Here is a 24,728-nt window from a genome sequence, read left to right as displayed (position 1 = left end):
GTTTCATATATGCATACTAGGTTGCAGTGTGAAATTCATTTCAAACTTAAAAGTTTGAAAGCTACAATTGTAGCCCCTGAAGCCATCACTGTTTTATAGCGAAGTATAGAAATGAATGCCCTTAACAGTGACCTTGAGGTATCAAAAAAAGGATCAAATAATGTTCAAAGTATACCATTTAAGAGGACAAAGTACAGAAGGATAAAGATCTTTCAGAAAGATTCCTTTTACAAAGTATCTACAATTTTTTTTGAAGATTTAGTATTTTAAATTTTAAGTGGAAAGCCTTTCTACCTTCTCCCTAACTTGAATCACAAACACCAAATCTGACCGGGGCGGCGGGGAGGGAGGGAGAAGGAAACCTGAAAATATAAAATAAAATATTTGAAATAATTTTTTAATTAATTAATTAAAATTTGATACATAGCTAACAAAAAGACATTCTCCTTCCGGGCATGCCTAATAAGGTGCGCATAGATCTTTGTGCTACACACGAACTGGAACCTCATTCATTCAAAACCTTCTTTAAAAATGCACAGCAAGGCTTCTGTGCTCTGGAGTGGCACCAGCCTGCGAAGATAAATGAAACTCAAAACTGGCCCTCAAGGAACTTACGGTCCAATGATCCAGATTTCAGTCAACCCATATTTATTGACCTTCGCAATAAAGTCATTTTGCAAAATGTGGTGGAAAGTATCAACTGAGGCTGATTGAAATTGGCACTCTCCTGAAAAATCTAGAGTATGTGGTCCCATATGTGCAAAACTGGCCTCCTGGCTTTGGTCATGAGCCTGCACCACAGAAGATTAAGCCAGAGCCAGTCTCAGGTAAGATCAGGCAGGCTGGCTCATTCCCATGAGCCCAGGTAACAAGACAAAAATAAAGAGCGTGGAGCTGAGCCCTGGGTTCTGACCCGGAAGTATGCAGGGCAACGCCAGGAGTAAAGCCAGGTCTGTGGCCCGTGGCTTCCACAGCCTCTGACACGCTTGTCCTGCCTTTCTGTCTACTGATAGCTCAGGCCTCCATCCTCATTTTGATCATCTCTCCTCATGCCCAGGCCATGTTTTAAAGACCTCACTGGCCTCTGACCAGCTTCCTCCTCTGTATATGTACTCTGATGAAGCTCCCTTCATTGAGGGTGGGGGCAGGGTGTCTAAATGCCCAGAGCATGGGCACAGGACCTCAGCTTTGTCTCCAGCGATGCTATCGTCCTCAAGGGCTGGATGTAGTGTGCTTACCAGCCAAACTCCCTGTCGGCAAAGCAGGGTTTGTCTGGTCTGTGGTAAAACTACCTTTGTTAAGTACAGCAGTACTAACTGCCACAAATATCTGCTAATATTCCATATCTCCTATCGACCCACTTTTACTAATCTGACGTTAAAAATTCGGTGGCCATGCCACACGGACTTTCAGACATTCTGATTTTAAATAGGCTACCTGTCTTTCCTAAATATGGTAGTGCTTGTCAATGTGTCCTAGTTTTTGGTTTCAAAAAAAAGAAAATGGTCTCTATGCTTAGAGGAGTCACAAGGTATGTGGAAATACTGTATTTCTACTCACTTTGTATCTGTGAGCCAACGAGTTTTCCTACTGAGACTGTTCTGATATACCCAGTTCCCATATTCTTTTTGGGCAGCATGGATGCAAATGTCATGTGGTTACAAAACAACCTCAAATAAACCAGCGAGAGGCAACACCTGTGCATCTCATCTAACCACAGCGCTTCTCCAGTTAACAACAGACATCAATTTGATTAGCCTTTACGACCTAGACTGCTTTAGTGACATTCAACATAAAGGCCACCTTGACACCCGACTTCCCTGGCCTTTGGTTCTATATTTTGTTGTGTTTTCAGAGAGAAAGAAAGGGGGAGAGGCTGATTCACGAGGTGGTGGCAGAACATTCTAGAGCTTTCTAATCATCACCTCCTGACCATCTCTCCTTTTGTGTTCCACACTCGGCATTTCTGATCATGGCCTTGAGCCTTGGACTCCTGACAAGATGTCTCCACTTAACTATACAAACTCCTTGGGATCTGTAGTATGTTCCCACAGAGGAAATGCCCCAAATCTGCCGTGAACCTGCCCGTGTTTGTCTATTATAATAACAGCCCCCGCTAACAAGCTGTGAGTGTGCCCACTTGGCACAGACAAGGCACATGACAGTGGGACCCTTCATTTGGTCCCATATTTTCAGCGACCTCTGTTTCAGAACAACTGAGCAAAAGCATAACGTTGAAACACCACATTGAAGAAGAGATCTACCAGACCGTGTGCTGAGGCTGGATCCCTTCCACGTGCAGGATAGTTCACCTCGGAGACACAGGCCACGGAATGTAGAGCTTGTCAGCCTATAGGGACATTCTGCTCTGGCTTCTTCCTAGACCAGGATTAGGTAAGAAGCAGGGGTCAGCACATGGGTGAGTTAATCCAATCAAAGAGGGACAAGGTGCACACTGGGCAGAGATGGTTTCTTTCCTCCGAAATCGTAGCTCTGGAGTGCAGACATCGGAAGCTCGCCTGCAGTGTGGAAAGGAAGCCTTCTGCACGAAGAAGTTGCAATCTGTGAACTGCTACAGAAAAACCATGGAGACAGGGAGTTTGAGGAAATCAAGGGAGATGATGTGCTTTTATTATAATAAGACAGCTTTACTGGCCTTTGTAGTTCTGTCATCATGTGTTCTGGAAACATGGTAGAAGCAAGCAAGGAGGAGAACTGGGTTAGAAGTTGGAGACCCGGTCCTGTTCATGATTTGCAGTGTGGCCTTGGACATGATTTGCAGCCTTTCTATAATCTCAATTTACCTGTCTGTGAAAGTGAGACCAATAAAGGCCACCACTTTTAAAGTGCTTCGCGAATAATAAACCACCCCACCAGCACAAGTCATTCTCGGGGCTGAGACCAAGGCTTTTCTGAGCCTCAGTTGTTCACCTTTGTTCAATGAGAATAATAATACCAGTCCTCCCCATCTCGCAGGATGCTTCTGAGGGTCAAACAACAATGCGAGTGAAGGAAACATGGAACCACAGAGCTCTAAGTGAGCGGCACGGCTCAACAGTTCTGGGGCCGCTTTAAGGAGTCATTTGACAGCCCGGAGGCCAGGGCCAGTATGAGACTAACTTTGCCCAACCTGACCCTTCTTTCCAAGGCGTCCCTTTCCCGTTCTCTCCCCCACTCCAGCCTTCCTCCTCTCTTGCTCCTTCCTTTGTCTTGGATGCTCTGAGTTTCCTTTGCTCTTCTCTCTGGATCCGCCGGGCATCTGCTGCACTTCACTCCAGGGCCTCTATTTTGGATCCCAGTGAAAGCATTTCTATATATAGTTTGCAATAAAATGTGGGTTCCTTGGAGAGGAAAGGGGCAGCCACTGTGTGGGTTCACATCCACTACCATTGCACTGACCCCCAGGACCAGGGGAATGCCATCTGCTCTCCAGAATAAACATGAATCTGCCAGATGAAAGTACTTTATTCGCTATCACCTAAAGAGAGCACAGACTCCAGTCCCAATGAGGGAGAAAAGTTGACCCCGGCAACTCTAAATTCAAAAGGAAAAGGGAAGTCTTTCTCAGGACTAGCTCAGAAACAGCCCAGGGACACTGTTACCTCCGTTTGCTTCTTATGCGGCTCAGTGGCCTCACTGCATGGACCAGGGAACTTTCCTGTGTCTTGAAAACTCCACTCAGCACACCCCTTTTTTCTCCTCTGGGATTTACTGACTTCCAAATCCCAATGCTTCTGCAGTCACCCCAGACGTGTACCAAGGCCACGGCGTTTGCAAAATCTCTTAAGTCAATCTCGTAAGTAAAAGATGCTTCAAGGAAGCACCCAGTTCCTTCTGCTAATAACCACAGCTTGTCATGTGACACCTGCCCCTCCCCACCACTGATTCTCTCCGAAAACCCCCAACCACCCCACCAATAAACTAGGTTGACTGTGTCTTTTATCTGCCAGCATCTACATTTCCTTCAAGGTGGTAATCTTTTGTTTTTGTTATTTAAATTTTGCTTTATTCTTAACTGTTACCCAGTTGCTTTGGGCTTGCATAAACAGTTAACAAAAACAGCGCACGAGGCAGCCGTTTCGCTTTCTGTGCTTGTTGTTCTTGGCACTGGGTCAGTTCTATGAACTTCTGGTGTCCAACTGGTAGGACCTGAAACTCTGTGTTTAACAAGTGCCTGTAGTCAAAACAGTTGGCGTGTGCAAGCTGGGATAGCTGGTACTGACCACAGCTGGTCAGCCGTCGGCCCTGGACAGTGCAGAACACTCAACCTCGGTACTTCGCTTTTGTTGTCGTTTAGCTGTTGGGATTTTTCTTTCTTCTTCTTTTTTTTTTTTTTTTTTTTTTTGTGACGGCATCGTGCTAATGTGGATTGCTTCAGGTTCCAAAAGTACAACATGTTTACAGTCGTCGTAGAATCAGATTAAGTTGGCAGCCTGAGTCTCTGTAAGTGGTTTTAGTTTACATTTCTTCTTCTAGCAGGATGTTTTGCATAATTTTGCTGATCCTGGGTTATTTATAGACTTTTTTGAAGAAATGGGGATGCATGAGCGTTTTCTATTCTAACTCTGGAAAGTGAAATCCGTTTCTGCAGATAGGGAAACGGCAGTGCATGTGCAACAGAGGGTTATTTTAGCTCCTGAAAATTAATTTCTCCGCGAGGTCATTTGATAACATTCCGGAGCATGCTCTCTGGCCGCCAATATCAGATACCCTGGTAGTTGTCTTAGAACGCGTTGTTTTCCTTTGGTTGGTCACAAACGGAGTAAAATGAAAGTAATGATGCCATTTCCTCTGGGGCGCTCAGGGAGGGTGCATGCAGTGATTGGGTATTGTTTCAAGCGTCCAAAGTGGGCTTGGAGTGGTTGTTTTGTCCAACCCACAGAAGCAGTGTTAGCTGGCCATCCCCAGCCTGCCCAGAAGCCGGTTGGTGAGACTGTGAGAGCCTGGGGGAGGGGCAGAGGAAGGATGGCCGCAGGAGAGTTAGTGCATTTTCAAGTTTGTCCTCACCTAAATAACAGTGATACTCAGGTGTTTGTAACATTTAGAGAATAACCAACTGTGAGACAGCATGCCTCTGTTTGATTTTTCTGGCCTGGTGGTAGCATCTTTGGTGGCCCAGTGCATATTTGAATGAGAACTAAAGCTGGGCACGTTTGAAATCACTAAGCCAGAATTAGCACTCTGTGAAAGGGTTTCCCATAATGTTTACTAGGACAATTGGCTAAAAGTTGCTCCGTTTTGCCCGCTGAATGGCTATGTAATTAAATCAACCCTTGACAGCGTACCTCGAGCACCTCCCATCTCTGTGTCTGCAGCTCCTGGAATCTGCATGGGTAAGTGGCACGTTCATCCATGTAATGAGTGTGGAGTCCCAGTCTAATGGTCCAGGAGAATGTCGTAAATGAGACACTTCATTGTGCCTCCGGCTAAATATTTTAAACCAAACAAATCGAGAAGGAAGGAGAAAACAGTAAACATCATCTGGGCTGTGCGAAAGACCTTCTGAGTAGGGAATCTGCCCTAATCCAGGTCTTTGGGTCCCTCACGGACAAGTCCAAGCCTCCTCTCACCTCAGCATCACCGACTCACACACACACACACACACACACACACACACGAAAATGGAGAGTTGAAACGGAAATTTCCAAGGTAATAAAAGTGACCATTAGGCTGAGGCTTGGCGTTGCTATAACTGCTGAGTGCTGCCGAGAGTGATTTCTTTTTCTCCTCCATGTTTCTCTCATCTACATGAAAGTATGGGGGTCCGGGGGGATTTTCGAGAAGGGAGTTTGTTTTCCTGGCCTCCTCTAACTTTGCTTGCAGAGAATAATGATGAGGCTGCCTTACTTTCTAGAACATGACCTATGTTTTCTCATGCTAGCCCCACTGAGCTGGTGAAGGGCAAGTCTAGCCCTTTAATCCCAGTAGAAAAGGCTGGAGATGGTGCTTGGTTTGCACAGTGGAGCTGGGGAGCTTGAGCTCAGGCTGGATATTATCCATCGAGACCCTCGCCTCCTCCTTGCCCCCTCCAAACTGGCCGAACTGGTTGCAGTGCAGATGTTTGAAACTATTCTAATTTGATTCAGATCTGCTCCATCGTTCCCCTTTCTTCTTCCAATGGATCAGGTTGGGATAGGATTTGAGGCCTACCTTTTGAAGGCTACAGGTTGGAGGTGTGTGCTGGTTTGCGTGTGTCTCAGCTAGCAGTGATTATGGGGGCTCTGCCCCACTGTGTAAATAACCTCAGGGCCAGAGTGAATAAAGAGACCAGGAAGGGAGCCTTCAGGCCTTTCTATTGGAGAGGAATGGCTATGAATACTAAAAGGATTCCCAGCCATCCTGCCCTTGAGCTTTTGCATTTGAATTGGCCAAACCCACCCACCCTGATAACCTTGGGAAAGTGTAGGAAGGTACCGCCATTTGCCAGCCTGTCAGTTTTGTCTCCTAGAGCATGTGGCCCCTCCCAGCCCCTCCTCACTTCGGCCTGACAATGCCTTTCAAACACTCTCCTTCCTATCTCTGATTTACCCTTGCCCCACCCACCCCACCCCCCACCTCACCCGCCCACCACCCCCCCCCAGCCAGAAGAGAGATCAGTGATTAGCTGTCCTTCTGGTGTGTCTGGGCCCCTTAGCAGCAGTGAGCATTTGTGAGCCCTTCCCTCCTGGCCCCCAGGGGAGTGATTCTGCTTGCCCCATACTCAGTGTGAAGCCCAGGGTTTAAGAGGGTTCTAGAGCCTGGGCGGGGAAGCATCCAGGCAGAACCTGGCTGTTGGGTGGATTCCTGGTTAAAAGCAACACTGGGCTAGGTGGTCTGTGTCACTTTGTCAAACCTGTGAATGTGCTGGCAGCTACCTCACTCGGTCTAGTTCTCTCACCCTCACAATCTTATCTTTTTCTGGAAGGACAGCAATGGCAAATAGATTTATCAGAACCCACAGGATAAGAGGCTGAACAAGAAAGTAAGCTGATAAAAGGAGTTGGTTTCTTCTGGGCTGTGGCTTGAAGTCACGCTGTTTCAGACCAGCAGCTATGTACCTGTACATTACCTCAGCCTCAGGCCTCCAGGGCAGACAAGATTTGCTAAATGTCAAGGATCAAGAGACTGTCCCTACTTTGACCTTGCTACAGTTTGCCATTGAAATGGCATGCCACAGAGCAAGGAAGAAGATGCATTTGATCCACATTATGTCAGAGGTTAGGTGTCTCTTGACCTCTTCCCTCCATACTATATTTTTCTTCCTTATCCAGTGAACATGAACAGTTTTTGGGTAAACCAATTATATTAATTTGCCTAGGCTTTCATAACAGAATATCACGGACTGGGGGACTTAAACAACAGAAATTAATCCTCTTACAGTTCTGGATGCTGGAAGTCCAAGATCAAGATGCTGGCACGGTTGGTTTCTCCTGAAGCCTCGCTCCATGGCTTGCAGATGGCTGTCTCTTCACTACCCCTTCATATGGTTGTTCCTCTGTACACACACACCCCTAGTGTCTCATCTGCTCTTAAAAGAACACCAGCCATCTTGGATTAGGGCCCCACCTTAATTTAACTGGCCTCATTTTAACTTAATCATCTCTGTAGAAAACATTTTTTTCTGAATACAGCTACATTCTGAGGTCCTGGGGATTGAAACTTAAACATATGAATTTGGGTGCTGAGTTGGGGGTACAGGATGCCCCTCATAACACCAATCAGGTCCTGCCTCAGCTAAGCCTGGTCCTGCCTCAACTCTGATAAGTAGCGGCATCAGAACACTGCAATAACTGCCATGATGTAGAGATTCATGTGACCTGTTCCTGTCCATGTGAGTGTATAGAACCAGGCACCGCCTCTGCGTGGGTGCATAGTCAAGGAAATACAATGAGAGAGAGAAAAATATGTTCAGAAGTCACAAGAAGTTGTCAATGGCTGTGAAAGTCCGAGTTAGCTTTTATGTGTCCTGTGATGATTTTTAGGTGACTTCAGCTGCCCACCTGTCTGGAGGGAGACTACTGGAGGGATAGGATGAGTGGGAGTGGCTTGCGGAGCAGTGGGCTCCAGAAGTCATCCAACAGAAATTGTTACCTTCCCTCTGGGCCTCTTCTTCCTGGGCAAATCATTCATCTGTTAATGGATTCATTGGCTTGATCCTCTCAGTATCTTGCCAACAAGTGTGTGTGTGTGTGTGTGCGCGCGTGTGCGCGTGCGTGTTTAAAATCTGCCCTCGATGTTCATTGCTTTTGGAAGTTGGGAGACCAACCTTACGTGGACTAGGAGAGGAGAATTCAGCCAGTTATTGCCTCACGTTAACTGCTGCTCTTTCCCCAGGAGCATGTGGTCCTCTCACCCTCTTTCCTGCTGTGGGACATCTTTGACCTGAAAGGCTAGGGGCCTGCAGGTTGGCCTCTGACAGCCCTTTGCAAAGATTTCCCCCCAGATCTTTTCTCCGTGAAGACCATTCCTTCCCTGGGGCAAACATCCTCAGCTGAGACAAGAACAGGTTTTCTGGGTACCTGCCCTGAGAACGTCAGAGCCAAAAGCCCAGTATTCTTAGAAACTGCCATTCAGAATAGAAACCCAAGGAATAGCTGGGGTCAAGCCAGAGGGGAGCTAAAAGCACCCCTCCCGGCGCTTCCTTACCTGCCAGATCTCTGCTGCAGATTCAGGTCCTGATCTCAACAAGGTGACAATGGAAGGCTGGTGGGAGAATCCATTACCTTTTATAACCCAGTGTCTGAACTGAGAGAGAAGGTGGCTGCTGCTGGGAGAGGAAATCAGGAACCTGTTCCATTGTAGCAGTCCTGCTGCTCTGTGCTGGAACATTTCATTGATTGCCTTCTGGCAGCTAGAGGGCATCTGTGGGTTCTTCTTTGTCTTAGCAGGCAGGTTTCTTCCAATGGAAATGGCATTTATGAGAGATTTATAGCAGTAATAATCATAATATTCTTCCTTTATGTTTGCTTAGCCTGACTCAACTTTTAAACCTCTTTTACATGCCTGATCTCGTTGACTCCTCCCTATATCCCTGGAAAGGCAGGTATCAGTTAACCTCAGAGCATGGAAATTCTGGAAGGAGAGCCAGGATTGAGAATCCAGCTCTTGGATGCCAGTGCTCCTATAGATTTCACCTGCCTAATGTCTGTATCTGGATGCCAATAAGAAGGTAGTTTGTCTGGAAATTGGAAGTCTAGTTGTTTTTCTACTATTGTATTTCTTATAAGTTATAAGGGCGATATATTTGATTGCTCACCATGTGTGATGCACTCTTCTAAGAGTTTTATTTACACTTAGTCTTTTAAACCGCTGGTCAGAGGCCGGGGGCGGGGGGGGGTCTATTGTTAGCTTCATTTGTCAGTCATACATGAGATCCTTACCAGGGAAGATGAAGAAATGTGGACTGAGTGACACACCTGCCCTGAATGGCAAGTGGTTCAGTAGAATCACACCTCAAGGGTGCTATTCACAGCTCGCTGCCACATTGGGGGGATGTATCACGTCGCATGCTTGGCCTTGTCCTCTTCCACATTATAAATGAGGATTTGGAAGAAGGATGGCATTAGTGGCAGGCTTATCAAGTTTTCAGGTGGTAGATTTGGGAGGGAGAACACAGGCTGGAAGAGTGGACTGACTCCAACAAGATGACATTTTCAAAGGATACCTGTGGATAAGAGGCTTGGCAGCAAATGTATGAAATAAGACTTAGGGGTGATGCAGCTATCAGAAATAAAAAATCTAGATTGGGTCTTTAACTGTATTAATGAGAGAATAATATCCAAAACTTCTAGGACCTGCTCAGACTCCATCTATGTTCTTTCTTCTTAGTTCCACAGTTTAGGAAGGACAATAAGAGCCAAAAGGACCCAGAGATCAGGAGGAACAGAGAAAACGATACCTTGTGAGGAATGGTTTGTTTGTTTGTTTATTATTTTTTGCACCTACAGCACCTGGTCTTTCTAGGTGGTCTCCCATCCAAGTACTAACCAGGCCTGTCCCTGCTTAGCTTCTGAGATCAGACAAGATCAGGTGTGTTCAGGGTAGCAAGGCCTCCGAGATTGGACGAGATCGGATGTGTCCAGGGTGGCAAGGCCGTAGAGAGGAATGGTTTAAAAGATGGCCGGGGGGCATTTAGCCTGGAGAAAGATTTCAGGGAACAAATATTTGGCAAGGAGCCCCATGAAAGGGGAACTGGACTGGTTCAAAGTGACACCCATAAGGCGGAAATGGGATTGATGCGTGGACACTATAGGGCAGCTCCACGTAGGGAAGAACTGTCTCACCTGGTGCGCACTTGGAAAGCACCATCCACTCAGGCCTGCGGTGGAGAAGGCAGGTGTGGCAGCCCCTTGGCTGCAGTGCTGAGGAGGTGATGACAGCCCCAAGAAAGGTTTGGAGAAAATAATTATCTCCTTTCCTGTTGGAGTCTAAGACCTGGGTCCCTTTGGTAGAAATACCGGGGCTTCAGAGGAGAGGGAGCTTCCAGAGGCGAGCTCTGCCTCAGTGTCCCATTAGTAAATAGCTAGTGCGGCCTGCTTGGGGTGTGCGTGGGCATGCGTGCACGCACGTGTATGATATTATTTCAGACAAATTAACACTTCTTCAGGAACCTGGATTGGCCATGTTTGGGAACTGCTGTCTTGGAAAGCTCGTCTGCTCTCTCTTGCTGGCCGCCTTAATAACCTTAACTTAAAAATTACCTTTTTTAAGTGATTCCGAGAAGGGCTTTGACGGTAACTTTCAGTTTTCCTGAAACTGATGGTTCTTTTTGTGGATTGTCCTGACCCTTATGTCCTGCGGGGGGGTTTTTTTTATTTAGGTGAAATTTGTATAAAATCAAATTAACTATTTTAAAATGAACAGTTCAGTAGCATTGCATACATTCGCAATATTGTACAACCACTGCTTCTGCCTACTTCCAAATATTTCATCACTCCAAAATAAAACTTTATAGCCATTAAGCAGTTATTTCCCCATCCTCCTCCCCTCGGTCCTTGGCAACCACCAATCTGCTTTCTGTCTCTATGAATTTTCCTATTCTGCACAATTCATATGAATAATTTATATAATACGTGATCTTTTGTTTCTGGCTTCTTTCATTTGCATAATGTTTTCTATATTCATTCAGGTTGTAGCACGAATCAGTACTTGATTCCTTACTATGGCTGACTAATATTCCATTGTATGTATATACATACCACAATTTGTTTATCCATTATTCCATTGATGGACATTTGTTTTGTTTCTGCCTTTTGACTATTGCAAATAGTACTGCTATGAACATTCGTATACAGGACTTGTTTGAGTACCTGTTTTCATTTCTTTTGGATATATACCTAGGGATAGAATTGTTGGATCATATGATAATTCTGTGATTAATATTCTGAGGAACCATAATACTGTTTTCCATAGAGGCTGCACCATTTTACATCGCCACCGACAGTGCCTAAGGATTCCAATTTCCGGGGTTTTTTTGGTGGGTGGGTTTCAATTTTATAGCCATCCTAGTAGGTTTGAAGTGGTATCTCATTGTCATTTTGATTTGCATTTCCCTCACGACTAATGATGTTGATCATTTCTTCATATGCTTGTTCACCTTCTTTGTTCAAAGTCCTTTGTCCATTTTTTTATTGGGTTGAGCCTGCCTATTTTTGTTTTTAGAATTAAAGTTCAAATCTTCTTGCTCCTTGGATGCTAGAGCAATATAAATATTTGCATCTCAATAAGTCACCTGTTTGCTGGGAACTTAGGCCACCTACTTATTACCTTGGCATCTGAGGTAAGGAGAGAGAATAGGCTGAAAGAGGCAGAGGAAAGTGCTCCAAAAGGACCCAAGGCTCTGGGAGAGCTGGCCCACAGCGGCTGTTCACATCTCTGCCCTCTAGATCATCTTGGGACTCTCAGAAAACAGATTCCAGGAAAGCTGTTCATATTTGTCTCTGGAAAGACTCAGGCTCCCGGGCCACGGGGCCTGCCCTTTCACCTGTGTTTCTTCTAAGTATTGCAACATCCAGTGCGGGGAGTGTGCTTATTAGCCCTTGACCCGTTGGCCTAAGGTCTGGAGGACAAGGCTCACAGCCTTACCTTCAGCAGCCTGTCTCTGCCTAAAGCTTTGCCAAACAGCACAGCTCCCTCAGAAATCAGTCAGAAACTGATTAATTCTCCTTCATTCTGGGGAGAAACTCTCTACAAGAGGGGAAAATGAAGCCAAGAACCCAGAAGTTCAAAGTCCTATTCTGAATAATCCTCCAGTGGAAGACTCACTCTCTCTGGCTTTGGTTATATTGTCCAGCTAGCTGCTGATGGGAGGTCCCGACCTGAGACAGCCTCGCAAAGGCAAGTGGGCACTGCCTAGCTTATGTGGCATGTTTTGCGATGATGCTATCTCTCCACAGTCTGAATTCTCCATAAAAGATATAAGACTTCTGGGTCTTGGAAGCTTTTGTCTCTTAACAGTTGGCTCCACCCCGCCCCGGCCCGCCGCCCCACCCCATTAAAAGGCTTATACTCCTCAGCCAGGATTAAGTAAAGATTTATCAGGTAATAGCCAGATTTTACAAAGAAATGTTGGCTGAAACACCAGAGAGATCCTAATAGAAGATAAAGTTGCCCAAAACACACTCTATCACTGTTTTTTTTTTTAATTGAGGTGAAATTCACATAACCAAATTAATCATTTTAAAGCATATAATTCACTAGCACTGAGTCCATTCACAATGTTGTGAAACCATCACCTCTACTTAGTTCCAAAACATTTTCACCCCAAAAGAGACCCTACACCCATTAAGCAATTACTCCCCACTCCCGTCTTCCCCTCGCCCTTGGCAATCACTAATCTGCTTCTGTCTCTATGGATTTACCTATTCTGGCTATTTCATATCAATGAAATTGTGTAGCATGTGACCTTTTGTGAACCATTGTTTGTTTTTTGACATCCCTCCCCCATCTATTGTACCTTGGCCAAGATCAGGGCGTAAACTTTTGAAATATCCAGAATGAATGAAAACTCCCTGCTTGCATTAATAGTTAAAATGCCCCACAAAGTATCTTTCAGTCTTTGTAATATGTCTCTACTACCTCCAAAGCTAGTCTTAGGTAACACAATGGACACTGCCCATCAGGATGAGCAGGCCATGAGGGAAGAAGGAGTGGGAAGTCCTGAGGCTCCTGCTGGTTGCCGGGACAAGGCTGAGGGGGACAGTGGCTCCAGGAGCTGGGGCCCAGATGCTTGTATATGGCCTTCACGCTGCAGGAAGGCCTGGCCCTTCCCCAACAGGGACTGCTCAAATCAGCCTCAGAGGAGCCTGCTGCCTCTGACCACACCTTATGTGTACAGTTCAGGAAAACCCAAGTTCATCTGCCAAATTCAGGATACAACCCTGACTGTTCCGGGCTTTTCTTTCTGCCTTTTCCTAATCACATCTGGGCGTGCTCTCTTAAAGGGGAAGTGGTGCGTTCTGACTGGCCAGGGCCCTCCGCCAGGAGCCAGGAAATGTCTCCCACGAGTCTCCCACGAGTCGCACTGCCCAGCGTGTCACAGGCTCAGCCTCCTTATCCTAACGGCAAGGCTGCCTCCCCAGGATGTGTAAGTGTGAGCACAGGGCACATTGGCCACACAGGATGACATGGGGCTGGGCCCAGGCCGCGGAAGACGGAGCCTGGCAGGCGGAGCATGCTGTCAGCCCACAACCCAGTTAGCAAGTCTGAGCTTTAGCAAAGACGGTGCTCCTGGGCTGTGGGCTGGTGCCAGAGCAGAGACAGGGCTGAGGCATGGAGTGGGGAGAGGCGCCGCCTCAGAAAGAGGTCAGGAGTAGGAGGCTGGGTTGGGGACCGGTCTATTTTGGACAGCCCTTCTGGAGGCACAAGCCTCGGGGCCTGGGTAGGAGCGGAGTGGAAAATTTCCTAGCACACCTCCCATAGCACCGGGACGCCTGCTGTAGCAAACCTCGCCAACTCGTCACCCCACTTCTCTACATTCATGTGCAGCTCCAACTATACTTTATGCTTTTATCTCTTCAGCAATTATTTTTCTTTGTCGTTTGTATGTGATGTAATCTGTGTTAAAAAATGTTTCAGGTCTCTTTTACTCACACTTTAAAAATTGCTTAAAACTAGTGACCTGCATTTTTCCTTCTGTCTTATTCATGGATGGTCCTGGGTCCAGCGTGTGCACACAGTGGGCGCTGAGTAAGCGGAGGTGGCTGGCCCGCTGGCAGACTGGCTGTCTCACTAGGATGACTGGCAGTGTACCTGGCCTGGTTTCTAGCTTGGGTTTAGTTTCCTGTGTGCCTATGGAGAAATAAAGGGGAAAGAGCGCACACGCTCATGCACACAGTCAGTTACTAACTCAGTGCCACAAGTCAGTGACTGATGGTAGGAAAAGAGATCCTTGCTGTATTTTAGAATCCTTTCTGCCCTAGGTTTTTGTTTGTATGGTAGTGATGGTTGATCTTAAATCATGTAAAAAGCTTTGTTTTTACCAAAATAATTCAGACCTTTTGCTCCTGAAGAAGAGGGCAGAGGGAAACAGAAGGAGGCTTGGGGGGTGGGGGAAGCGTGTGTCTCTGTACGCCTATATTGACAGGGCACAACCACACCCTGTTTCAAGACAACTTCCTGTTTGCCACTGCCAACTGCCACTCCAAGGAGAACAGAAATGGTTCCGTTATTAGTGGCTGCTGCAGGACCATGACAGCCTGTGGGGTGAGTGGTTCTGAGTGACGCTGTGGGCTTAGCCGTGAGTTGAGACTTTGCACCTTCTATTGTAGGAGATACGGCCTTGGCTCCCGAAATTGGAGGTTGGTACAGATAGAAAACAAGCAGTGGCAGCCTCTCATTGCTCAGCCTGTGTTCCTTGAACAATGTGCTCCCATAGGATTCTTATAAATGGAATAGTTTTAATTCAAGGGCAGGAGAAGGCAGAGAACTACCCACTTAGGAAAGCTACTACTTGTATTTTGTTTTAGTCTACATTTTCCTGTATTAAGGGAACTTATATGAAGTGCCTGCTGTGAGTTGACACTGTGGTGATCACCTTCCATGTATTATCAATCCTCACAACACTCATTTCTTCAACAGTGAACATAGCGAGTGCCTTTTAGGGCGAGACCCTGGACTAAATGCCAGCGACAAAAGACTGAACAAGACACCTGCCCTCCAGGTGTGTCCAGTGACAGTGCACCTAGCCCAGTAAACCAGTGATCATAACATGGGATGTGTGCTAAGTTGGGGCCGTCTGTGCTGTAGGGGCATGTTCTCACTTGTGACCCTATGATGTGGGCACTGTTTTTCCCATTTTTATAGGTAGGGAAGCTGGGACTCAGAGGTTATTTGCCCAAGTCACAGATCTAATGACTGACAGAGCTGGAATTTGGCCTAGATCTTTCTGATCCCAAACACACCAGTGTTTGGTCCATATTTCCGGTGACTCCCAAAGCTGAGGCAGAGCATGAGAATCACCTCAGGACCTTTTAATAAAGACAGATTTGGGGGCCCTGACCCTGCTGTCCCAAGAGTGAAGAGTACTCTGCTGTACTGGGTGGTGTCTGAGGTGTAAGTGTGGCCTGAGCACTTTCTCTACTTCATAAATCAGGATCCTCCCCCCTTTCCTTGAGGTGTGGGTAAGGCACGCCTGTGACAGGGACAGGGCTTTTTAATGTGCTTAGCTCAAGGCACCTGGGTCAAGTCCACTGCAGTTGCCTCAAGACAGTATTGGGAAGAGTCAGCCCAGCCGTTTAGGTGTTTTAGACACTGGGAATCCCTGTTCATGTATCTTCTCCCCAAAGGTCCCACAGCCTATGCCTCCTGCTTTGTGCAGCTTTGGCTGCCTGTCACACCTGTCTCTTTGGTGCCCCTGGGGCAGGGATGATGCCACACATGCCATCTGAAAGTAGAATTCAACAGCTTATTTTAAAACTGGGAGCAACCACTTCTCACCTCAGCCGTGGTGGTCCTATGTTTAAACTCTTGTGACTTGCGCAGTGGGGATGTTGGGCAGTTGTGATGAGAGGTTAATCTGATGGAGAAGTTAACACCATGCTGGCGGAACTACTTGTCAGCTTGTCAACCCCTCCACTACCACATTGGCTCGGGTCACACCATGGAACAGCCGGGGCAATAAAAGCCCTAATGTTATTAAGAGGATCTTGGCTCTGGCTGCAGGCAGAATCCCACGGAGAAGGAGGGCTGTTCACTCACTCACCTCAGGTGCTTCAGGCAGCCTGCCTCCTGAGAGGGAACCTGCTCTCTACTGCTCAGGGGGCCAAAGCTGTGGCCAGCCCAGGATCTGGAGCTTCTCCCCACCCTGCGGGAACCCACTGCAATGACAGTGTCTGTCTTATCACTACCGTTATATCTGAGTCCCTGGTACATGGTATGTGCCAAGGAAATGCTTTAAAAAAATGAGTAAATGAATGAGTGAGGTTTGATTGTAACTATGTTTTTCTCTCCGTCCTACCTTTGTTTTTGCACCTGCTTTCTCCCGTTTGCCTTCTCTGATTGATGATGTTAATGTTTTGTCATTGTCGTTTGTTTTTATCTTTTTTCTTGTACAGACTTAAACAGCTTTAACAAAAACGAAGTCTATTAAGCAATTCATCTTATATCCTTCCCTTTTTTTATCTGTGCATATTCTATATTCATGTATATACTATATATGTTAAAGTTCTGTGTTTTTGTAATGATTAGTATTTACATATTTTTGTGCTGTTTTTAATTTTCTTATGAATTTTTCTTGTGGATTTGGATTTTCAAGCATTAGAGGAGCATATATGAAGTGCCTTCTGTGAGTTGGCACTACTGTGCCCACCTTCCATGTGTTATCAATCCTCACAACACTCATTTCTTCAACAGTGAACATAGTGAGTGCCTGTTAGGGCAAGACTCTGGATTAAATACCAGGGATAAAAGACTGAACAAGACACCTGACCTTGACATTTCCTTAGATTTGCGATAACCCTCATACCTCTCATTTTCAAGTGACAGCTTTATTTTAGATTATTCAGGTTTTAGATTGTGGTGTTTTTTGCTATTGTAAATAGTGTTGCTGAGAATAACTTTGAATTTGGGGGCGGGGAAGGGGAGAGAGGATATTTTCTTGGGATCCATTTTTCAGACTAAAATTACCAGATTATCAGATCAAAGGCTGTGAGTGTGTTTTAGTTCTTGCTATTGTCACCAGGTTGCTCTCCAGAAATGTCATTCCTTGAAAGTACCCCCAGCAGTGTGGACATGTGCCTGTTTCCCACAGGTCTATATTTGCTGTGATTTTTTTTCTTTTAACTAGGTTCGGTGTCTGGTGAGGGCATCCTTCGGTGCTGATGGCAATATTCCAGGGCCCTAGAAAGTCGCTGGGACTTACCAAATCCTACCCAGCAGTGGCTGATGCCAAAAATTTGCACTTAGTGTAGATAACCAGTAGAAGAGCAGGTGGGAGGGAGAATGCTACCCAGTGGGAGAGATGAGCAGGATCCCAGAGTGTGTCCTGGGCCAGCTCTGAAAATAGGAAATGTTTTGTCAAGAATCGTCATAGCAGTTGGGTTGCTGAAGCACAGAGGGAAGAGAGCATCCCAGCAGGATGGCTGGTGGAAAGGGCACTGGCTCCAAGGCCAGGCAGACCTGGGCTCCCAACTGCTGGGGTCTGTATGACCTTGGTCTTGTTTCATGATCTTGCTGAGCTTTCATTTCCCATCTATAACAAGGAGGCTAACAGTGTCCACTTTGTGGGGTTGTTGGGTAGATGACGTGAATCAGTAAGTTTAAAAGTAGCTTGCTCAGTGCCTGACACATAGTAGGCACTCAAGAAATGCTGCTTCTCTTCCTAACTGAATGAATGGGCACAGAGTGACCAGGTGACTAAGAAACCAACCCAGAGCCTGGGGGATTTGAGAAGTGAGCATGTGAGCCATCGGCCTACACTGGTATTTGTTGGAGTGCCCTACATGGTGCCTGTTGCTTGCAGTGGGGGAGGTCAGAGGGGAAAAGGAGACCTAGTATAAGCTAATTGGTGACAGGCACCATGCTATAAGGAACACCTCCCCAGCCACTCAGGCCCTGATCTTTTAAAGAGGTGATCCAGCCTAAGGAGGGAGTGGGGGCTCCAGAGAAGCTCGCCAGCACTCCTGGCGCATCAGCTGCTTAGCATGCTCTGCCTGCCACTCCTGGCATGCCTTAGTCACTTGACTTTCCTGAGTCTTCATTTCCTCTCCTGGTGAAAAAGGCTGATTCAATATCCCTCCTCTGACCACCAGGGCACTATATTTAGTGTCTAACTGCAATTATGGCAAATGAGACCACAAGCTCATATTCTAGCTCCTGCTCCTCTACTTAATAGCCTTGTGACTTGAGGCAAAGTTTCTCAAATGCAATCAGCCTCAGTTTCCACAGTTGCAAACTGGGGAAATACCTGCCTCACTAAGTAGTTTCTACGTGGTTTCCCATGCTGAGGTCTGTGCTCTGCCACTCACCCTCCAGCTCTGGTTGACTTTTGGAAATGGTCCTTGGAATTCCAGATTGTCCTTTCTGAAAAGTATCCTGACCACAGCTACTAAAGCAGATAGAACCCATTGATAAAATAGAACCCTGCTAATGATTTGCCAGGCACCTGCCCTCAGATGTGGAAGCTAAAGGAGACTCAGCACTGTCAAATGAGAAAGCCAGGTGCTAGCCAAGCTCGAGTGAGCTTATGCAACCATGGCGGGCCACAAGTGATGCTTAAAGTCTGTTAGAAGGGGATTGGCCCCTTAAAAGCCATATTAGAAAATTCCCAACAAGGTTTTTCTAAAACTGATATAGGGAGCCACATTGGCAGCCGGCTCAGTGAATGACATCTGCACTGAGGTTTTTAAATGCAGGACAATGATGCCGTGAGTATGAAAATATCTCAGTGAATAAGCATGGGGCGAGGACCTCTGAATTTTTACTGAAATAGAATTGCTTGAGGACATGATGGATTTTACCTGCAGACAGTAAGGGAAGAGAATTGTGGAGACACCAGGGTTTCCCACACCTAACAGATTTTTAGAATTCTGAGAGTCGGGATCTCAAATACCCCCACTTAGCTGGTCTCCAGGATTGTACCCTGGGCTCACAGATGGATGGGAAAGGTGTTATATGGTGAAGCAGGGTCTTAGGACAGCCAGTTGCTGAGGCCATTGGTCTGGACTTCCTGTAGTGGAAATACAAAAAAGTAAAAGGATTTGATTTTCCATTTCTTTGGTCCTAGGGTCCCCAACTTCTTGGAGTTGAGGTCTCAGGCTGTGGCATGGTGCTGCTGACTGCTACCTAAAAGCTGTGGAAACACCTAAAAGGTGTTTCTTTCCTCTCCCTAGAGGAGTCAGGTGCCCTTCTGAAATGTTCATCTGTGGGAGGGGGGATTATCTAGCGGGCTCTTCCAGATGTTCCCCATCTGCTGTAGCATCTTCTGGGATTTCAAGGTGGTAGAGCTCAGAGTTAAGACCACAGGCTCTAAAAGCATGCCTGGATCTGATATTTCCGAGCTCCGTGACCCTGGGCAACTCATACCTCTGAGCCTCAGTTTCCTTATCTGCAGAATAGAGGTAATAATAGTATCTCTCTTGGGGTAGTGCCAGAATTAAATGCTATAAGGTAAATCAAGTGTTTAGTAGAGTGCTTGGCACATAGGAAAGTCTTAAGAAATTATTATTACTATTGGTCAAAGGACAGAAGGGGTGAGAGCAGAGGTTGCTGATCCAAGAGCACTCACTGAGGTTGTGTTTGATGTAGTAGATACTTAATTCCGCATGGGTGTTCTGACAGTGATTTTATGTTTCACTTTGGTAGGTAAATGGTACTCATATTCAACATTAGCACAAATAGATTGGTTTTGGTCTTTCTGTCACACAGTCTGGAAAGAAGTGTGTTGCAAGAGCTATAAACTACTACAACCTCAAAAAAATTATCCTAAATCATTTTTTAAATAGTTAAAAAAAAAAAAAAAGAAAAAGCTAGATAGTAAGTAAATAGTAAGAGAATGGCTAAGTACTTTATAGCATGTTAATGATCGAGTATTACCTAACCATTCAAAATGAACCATATATGGGAATTAGAAATGTATCAATGGAATAATGTCAGTTGAAAAAGAATAGTCCAAAATATCAATTGATTACAGTTTTGTTAACAAAGAATGAGAAAATTTAGAGGAACAGGGTCTTTTTCTCTAAAATTGCTTCAGTCTATAAAATAGTTTAACAGTAAGTAAAAAAACACAATGTTCTATAAACTCTTTCTGGGCAGGGCAAATGGAACTTAAATAATTATAGGAATCTATCTAAGGCAGTCTCTTGGCCAAAACAGAAAAAATGAGTAAGCCCCAAGTAGGTGAGGGCTTGTATCAGAACGATTGTGATATAAATCTGGAGCACTTTACTCAGAGACATTCCACCTGCACACCAACATCTTTTCACAAGAAACTGAGACTCTGTTTTCTCCTATCACAAGCCCACTCACCTCTCTGCCAAGACAAAACCCTGTAAGTCATCTGCAGGCAGGTCTTCACAGACCAGGAAACATAGCTTGAATAGGAATAGGATCTTTCTGAAAAATCTCCTCACCCTGCTCTACCAGGGACGTCAGCTCTACCCATTTTCTAAACTTTAGCTGACAATAACTATGTATAGTGCCAGGTGGGTACTAGACTAATCAGGGGACCACTTCGTAAGTTATATAAATGTCTAACCATTCTGCTGTACACCTGAAACTAATATAAAATAATTTTGAATGTCAACTCTAATGGGAGGGGGGAGGGGGGAACTTAGCAGAGTGAAATGCGAAGTCCCCCTCCTGAGAGAAGCTCTGATTGTTCTGACCCTGGTCCCTACAGAGCCTTTCTCACTTGCACTAGTGACTGGCAAGCTAGTTCTCTGAAGCTCAGGAGACAAAGGTGCAGATCTCTTTGTGGGATATCTTGAAATTGTGATAGATTTAATTCAGTCTGAACAACATGGAACAGGTCCACGAGTAGAAAATACTTCCTTAATTTGTTCATTACAATACAAAATCACACACAGAAAATTTAAATGTAAAGGGCTATCTTCAAGTTGTGATGAATATTCTCTTACATGGAACTTGTTCTTTCAATTGGTCATTTAAGCAGAATTTATGGAACTAAAATGTAAAACAAAGAAAAAGCCTTACCCATTGACTTAATTTTTTCCTGTAAGTTTAGCAGCAGAACGTGCCATCAGGGTCACTAACCAGAATTCTCTGGAAAGGTGATTTTACAATCACGGGTCTGACCCATTCATTTTGTCCTTAATGGCGCCCTTCCTTGTGATTTATCTTTGTTTACTTGTATTATTTTTAATTCTAAGTTTAGCAAAATAAAATTTCTCTTCGTTATCAAGGCTTATCTCTCCACCAGAACTAAGGAAGATTTCTGTGAATCCTTCCCCATACCCTCCTCTGCCAACTTGAGCCAGAGACAGCAAATAAATGGAGGAAGACTGCAGAAAAATCCAAAACTGTAGTAGTAAAAATCAGAGTCTTATTTTAGTTTTGAAAACCTCTGCCAAAAAAGAAATTACTAAGCAAAACATTTCTGAAGGACAGAAAGAACTATGGATTTGAAGTGAGGAGACTTGGTTCTAGTCTCAGCATTACCTCCAACTAATTTTGCCCTGCAAGCTGGTAACTGATAACTTCTCTAACTTATAACCTCGTAGGTCAGCAAAGAGATAGGATGAGCTGACTTTTAAGTTCCAGTCCTAACCTTCAGGGATTCTAATTCCTGCACTTCCTAATTTCCTGGCTCCAAATCTTGGTCACAGTACACCCCATTTCCTGCCTTCCTGAGAAGCGACTGGGTCCCTGCACACAACGCATAGGCCCATTCCTTGGGTAGCCATTAACCCTGACCTTGGCAAGTCACCTCACCTCTCTGGGTCTTCTCTGGCCAGTCAGGCGTGAGGAGGGTGGAGACGCCTGGCTGCTTCCTGCCTGTCTCTCAGGGGTTGTAAAGGCCAGTCCAATTTTCTAAAGGATGAATTCCTCCAAAGAAGATCCTGCCTGAATGAAATATTTCAGTACTCCAGCTGTAATTGTTGCTATAGCATTCAGGAATCATGAGGAATGAGAAGAGAAGGAGCAGGTGTAAGCAAGCCTTGTGTTTATGATAATGGAGTGGAAAGAGGCCTTCAAAGCCATTTAGGGACCCACTTCATTTACAGATGAAGACATGGCAACTGAGAAAGTTTAAGTAGTGAACTCCAGGCCATAAGCCTAATAATGTGGTATGGTTGGAGCTGGAGCCTAGGCCTCCTGGCTCCCAGCCTAGGGTTCTTTTTACTGCATCAAAACAGAGGCCTTGTAACTCACCCTTGGTTTTCAAAACCTTCAACAGGACAGCTCTGGGAACCGAACATGTATGCAAGGTCTAGTCTAATTTAACAAAGAAAAATTACCCTGTAAAGTTATTCAGTGTAGGCAACCTATAAACACTGGTCAGGCAAAAATACCCAACAATCAGATAATCCTCAAAAATCTACTCCCCTGCCCCAATTTCTACTTTATCAGAGGACATGAGTCAGTCTGCTTTGAAACAACATGGCGGGTGTCGTCGGTACAAGGGAGCAGAGAGAAACCCCGAAATCCCATTCCAGATAGCCAAGGTTAGTCTGGCTTTCTTCTCCCAGGTCAGATGCTTGGAATAACAGCCAGAAATGTCTCACTGAGGAGAAAAGCCTGAGATTCAGCTCAGAGATGGAGGGAGAATGGTCTGCCATCTTCGCCTCCCACCTTGTTCATGATCCCGTTCAACCAGATTTCCAGATTTGTGATCTCTAATTCTTCTCATCATGACATCTGTTATGATTTTATTTAGTCAACACATATTAATTAAGCACTAACGATATGTAGGGCCCTGTAGTAGGCATGAGAGAGCCAGAGAGGACTTAGGATTTCAGAACCATCTGTTGCCCAGTAACAGTTAAGAACCACCAGTGTGTGGACACTAGAACTTTACTTCATACATCTGCTGTCCTGGTCAGTGTCCTTATCCTAGCCATTGAGTTGAGACTGCAGGGGCTGACTGAGTGCGAACCAGTGAGGCACGTCTGCCCAGGGCTCTGGTATTTCCTGTAGAGCCTCAGGAAGCTGTGCGTGCCCACCCACGTCCAGGCCCCACACCCGCGGGTTCTGCCTTCACCGTTGATGCCCACTGTGTGTCCCAGCTTAGCAGCTGTGATTCCCTGGATCTCAGGGAACCCTGGAGAGGCCATGCTGGTACACAGACGGTTGCCGAGCCACTCCTGGCTCTCAAGGACCCTTTCATTCAGCCCTTGCCAGTCACTCTGATCTTAATGATCCTGCTGCGGGTCAGGTTCGAGAATTTCCTATTTATTCTCTTGAGAGTCCTGCCCGGCCCACTGCCCTGAAGAACCTTTGGCCTCTGAGTACCTGAGGATCACTTGGGCTATGTAATTATCCCACTGTGTTCAGGTGACACCTGGTATCCCCTCTGCCAGTCCTGCGGAAGTCGTTTTGAAGAAGGATGGCCTGGTAAATACCTCCTGTGAAAACCTTGGTGTGAGTTTAGTATGCCATTTGATACTGAAATTCAAAATGTCATCATTGCTAGTTGGTGGAAGAGAAGCGGATGTCAAGACTAACCATAGCCAGGACCGGGTTTCAGAGATGCAGACGTTGCAAAATAAACCCTTTCTCTTTGCCTGTTGTATATGAGTATGCATGAGTGTTTGATAGACTCACTTGCAGCAGATGATGTGCTGAGTTCCATTCTTTCTTCCTCTGTAGAGAGAAGACACGGTTCAATGTGCAGACCTTCTCCCTCGCCAGCGTCTCCACCCTCCAATTCCAGGACAGCACTAGTACAGGTGAAAACAAAAGCCTGTCTCAGCGGCCATAACTCTGCCAGCAGCACCTCAAAGCCATTCAAAACGCCCAAAGACAATCTACTTACCTCCAGCAGCAAACAGCACACAGTCTTTTCTGCAAAAGGATCAAGGGACAAACCATGGTGAGTGTTGGGTGCTGGCAGCCAGCAGCTGTCTGTCCTCTCTGCTTGTCCCTGTCACCATGGGAAACGGTGTTTACCCTCTGTCTTTGTTCTTGGGCGTCGTGTCCAGGATTTGAGGGAACTGAAGAGGGAAGGGACAGAAAACCAAAATGATGGGGTGAGAAACCTAAACACTAGAGAGAACACAGGACCTTAAAGTGCCATATGCCTGACAGGAGAATTTTTCTGTTCCTGAGAACTGAGCCAAGTAGTGTCTAGGAAAAGAGTGACAGGGAAATATTCCTCAGTTATACGGTCACCTCTCAATTTTCCGCCCCAGTGAAAAGAAGCATTGGTGTAAATAATGAAAAGCACGGTCAGTCTGCCCAGCAGGGAGCAAAGCTGGGAGTGGGGGGAGGGGAAGTCCAGCAGCCCCGGGAGGCAGGCCCCTCACAGAGCCTTCCTGCCCTTAGCAGCTGGGTCTCTGCTCCATGAATAGCTTCCAGCAGAGGCAGATAATTGGAGCTGACCTCTGTAGGAAAAGAGGAAAAGAAATGTCCCCCCTTTGGTGGGATGAGGAAGAGCTGATTGCAGGTGACTGAAAAATCAGAGGCTTTTAATTCATTTTTTAAAAATCTCAGTTTTTACCAAAAAGTCAAAAAAGTTTACCTGTGGAACGGACAGATACGAAACCAAAATAAAAACAAAGACAAGAAGCAGAAGATGAGTACAGGCATACCTCAGACATAGTGTGGGCTCGGTTCCAGACCACCGCAAT

General features: G+C 45.8%; 1 protein-coding gene and 1 pseudogene across 17 annotated transcripts in view; one reads left to right on the top strand and one right to left on the bottom strand.

The window, feature by feature from the left end:
* Positions 1-24,728, top strand: part of ATXN7L1 (ataxin 7 like 1) — a 209,833-nt gene that overhangs the window by 141,650 nt on the left and 43,455 nt on the right. For 9 of the 17 annotated variants that reach the window (XM_039849378.1, XM_039849377.1, XM_039849369.1 and 6 more), the window contains one exon: positions 23,749-23,971. In XM_039849378.1, the coding sequence (XP_039705312.1) occupies positions 23,749-23,971 (223 nt within the window). The other 8 variants (XM_039849376.1, XM_039849383.1, XM_039849382.1 and 5 more) reach the window with 8 other exon arrangements.
* LOC120591970 (uncharacterized) lies at positions 9,918-10,036 on the bottom strand (annotated as a pseudogene).

This window comes from Pteropus medius, unplaced genomic scaffold, assembly GCF_902729225.1.
Source record: "Pteropus medius unplaced genomic scaffold, Ma_sr-lr_union100, whole genome shotgun sequence".
Classification (NCBI taxonomy): Eukaryota; Metazoa; Chordata; class Mammalia; order Chiroptera; family Pteropodidae; genus Pteropus; species Pteropus medius.
This window is presented reverse-complemented; position numbering and strand designations above follow the sequence as displayed.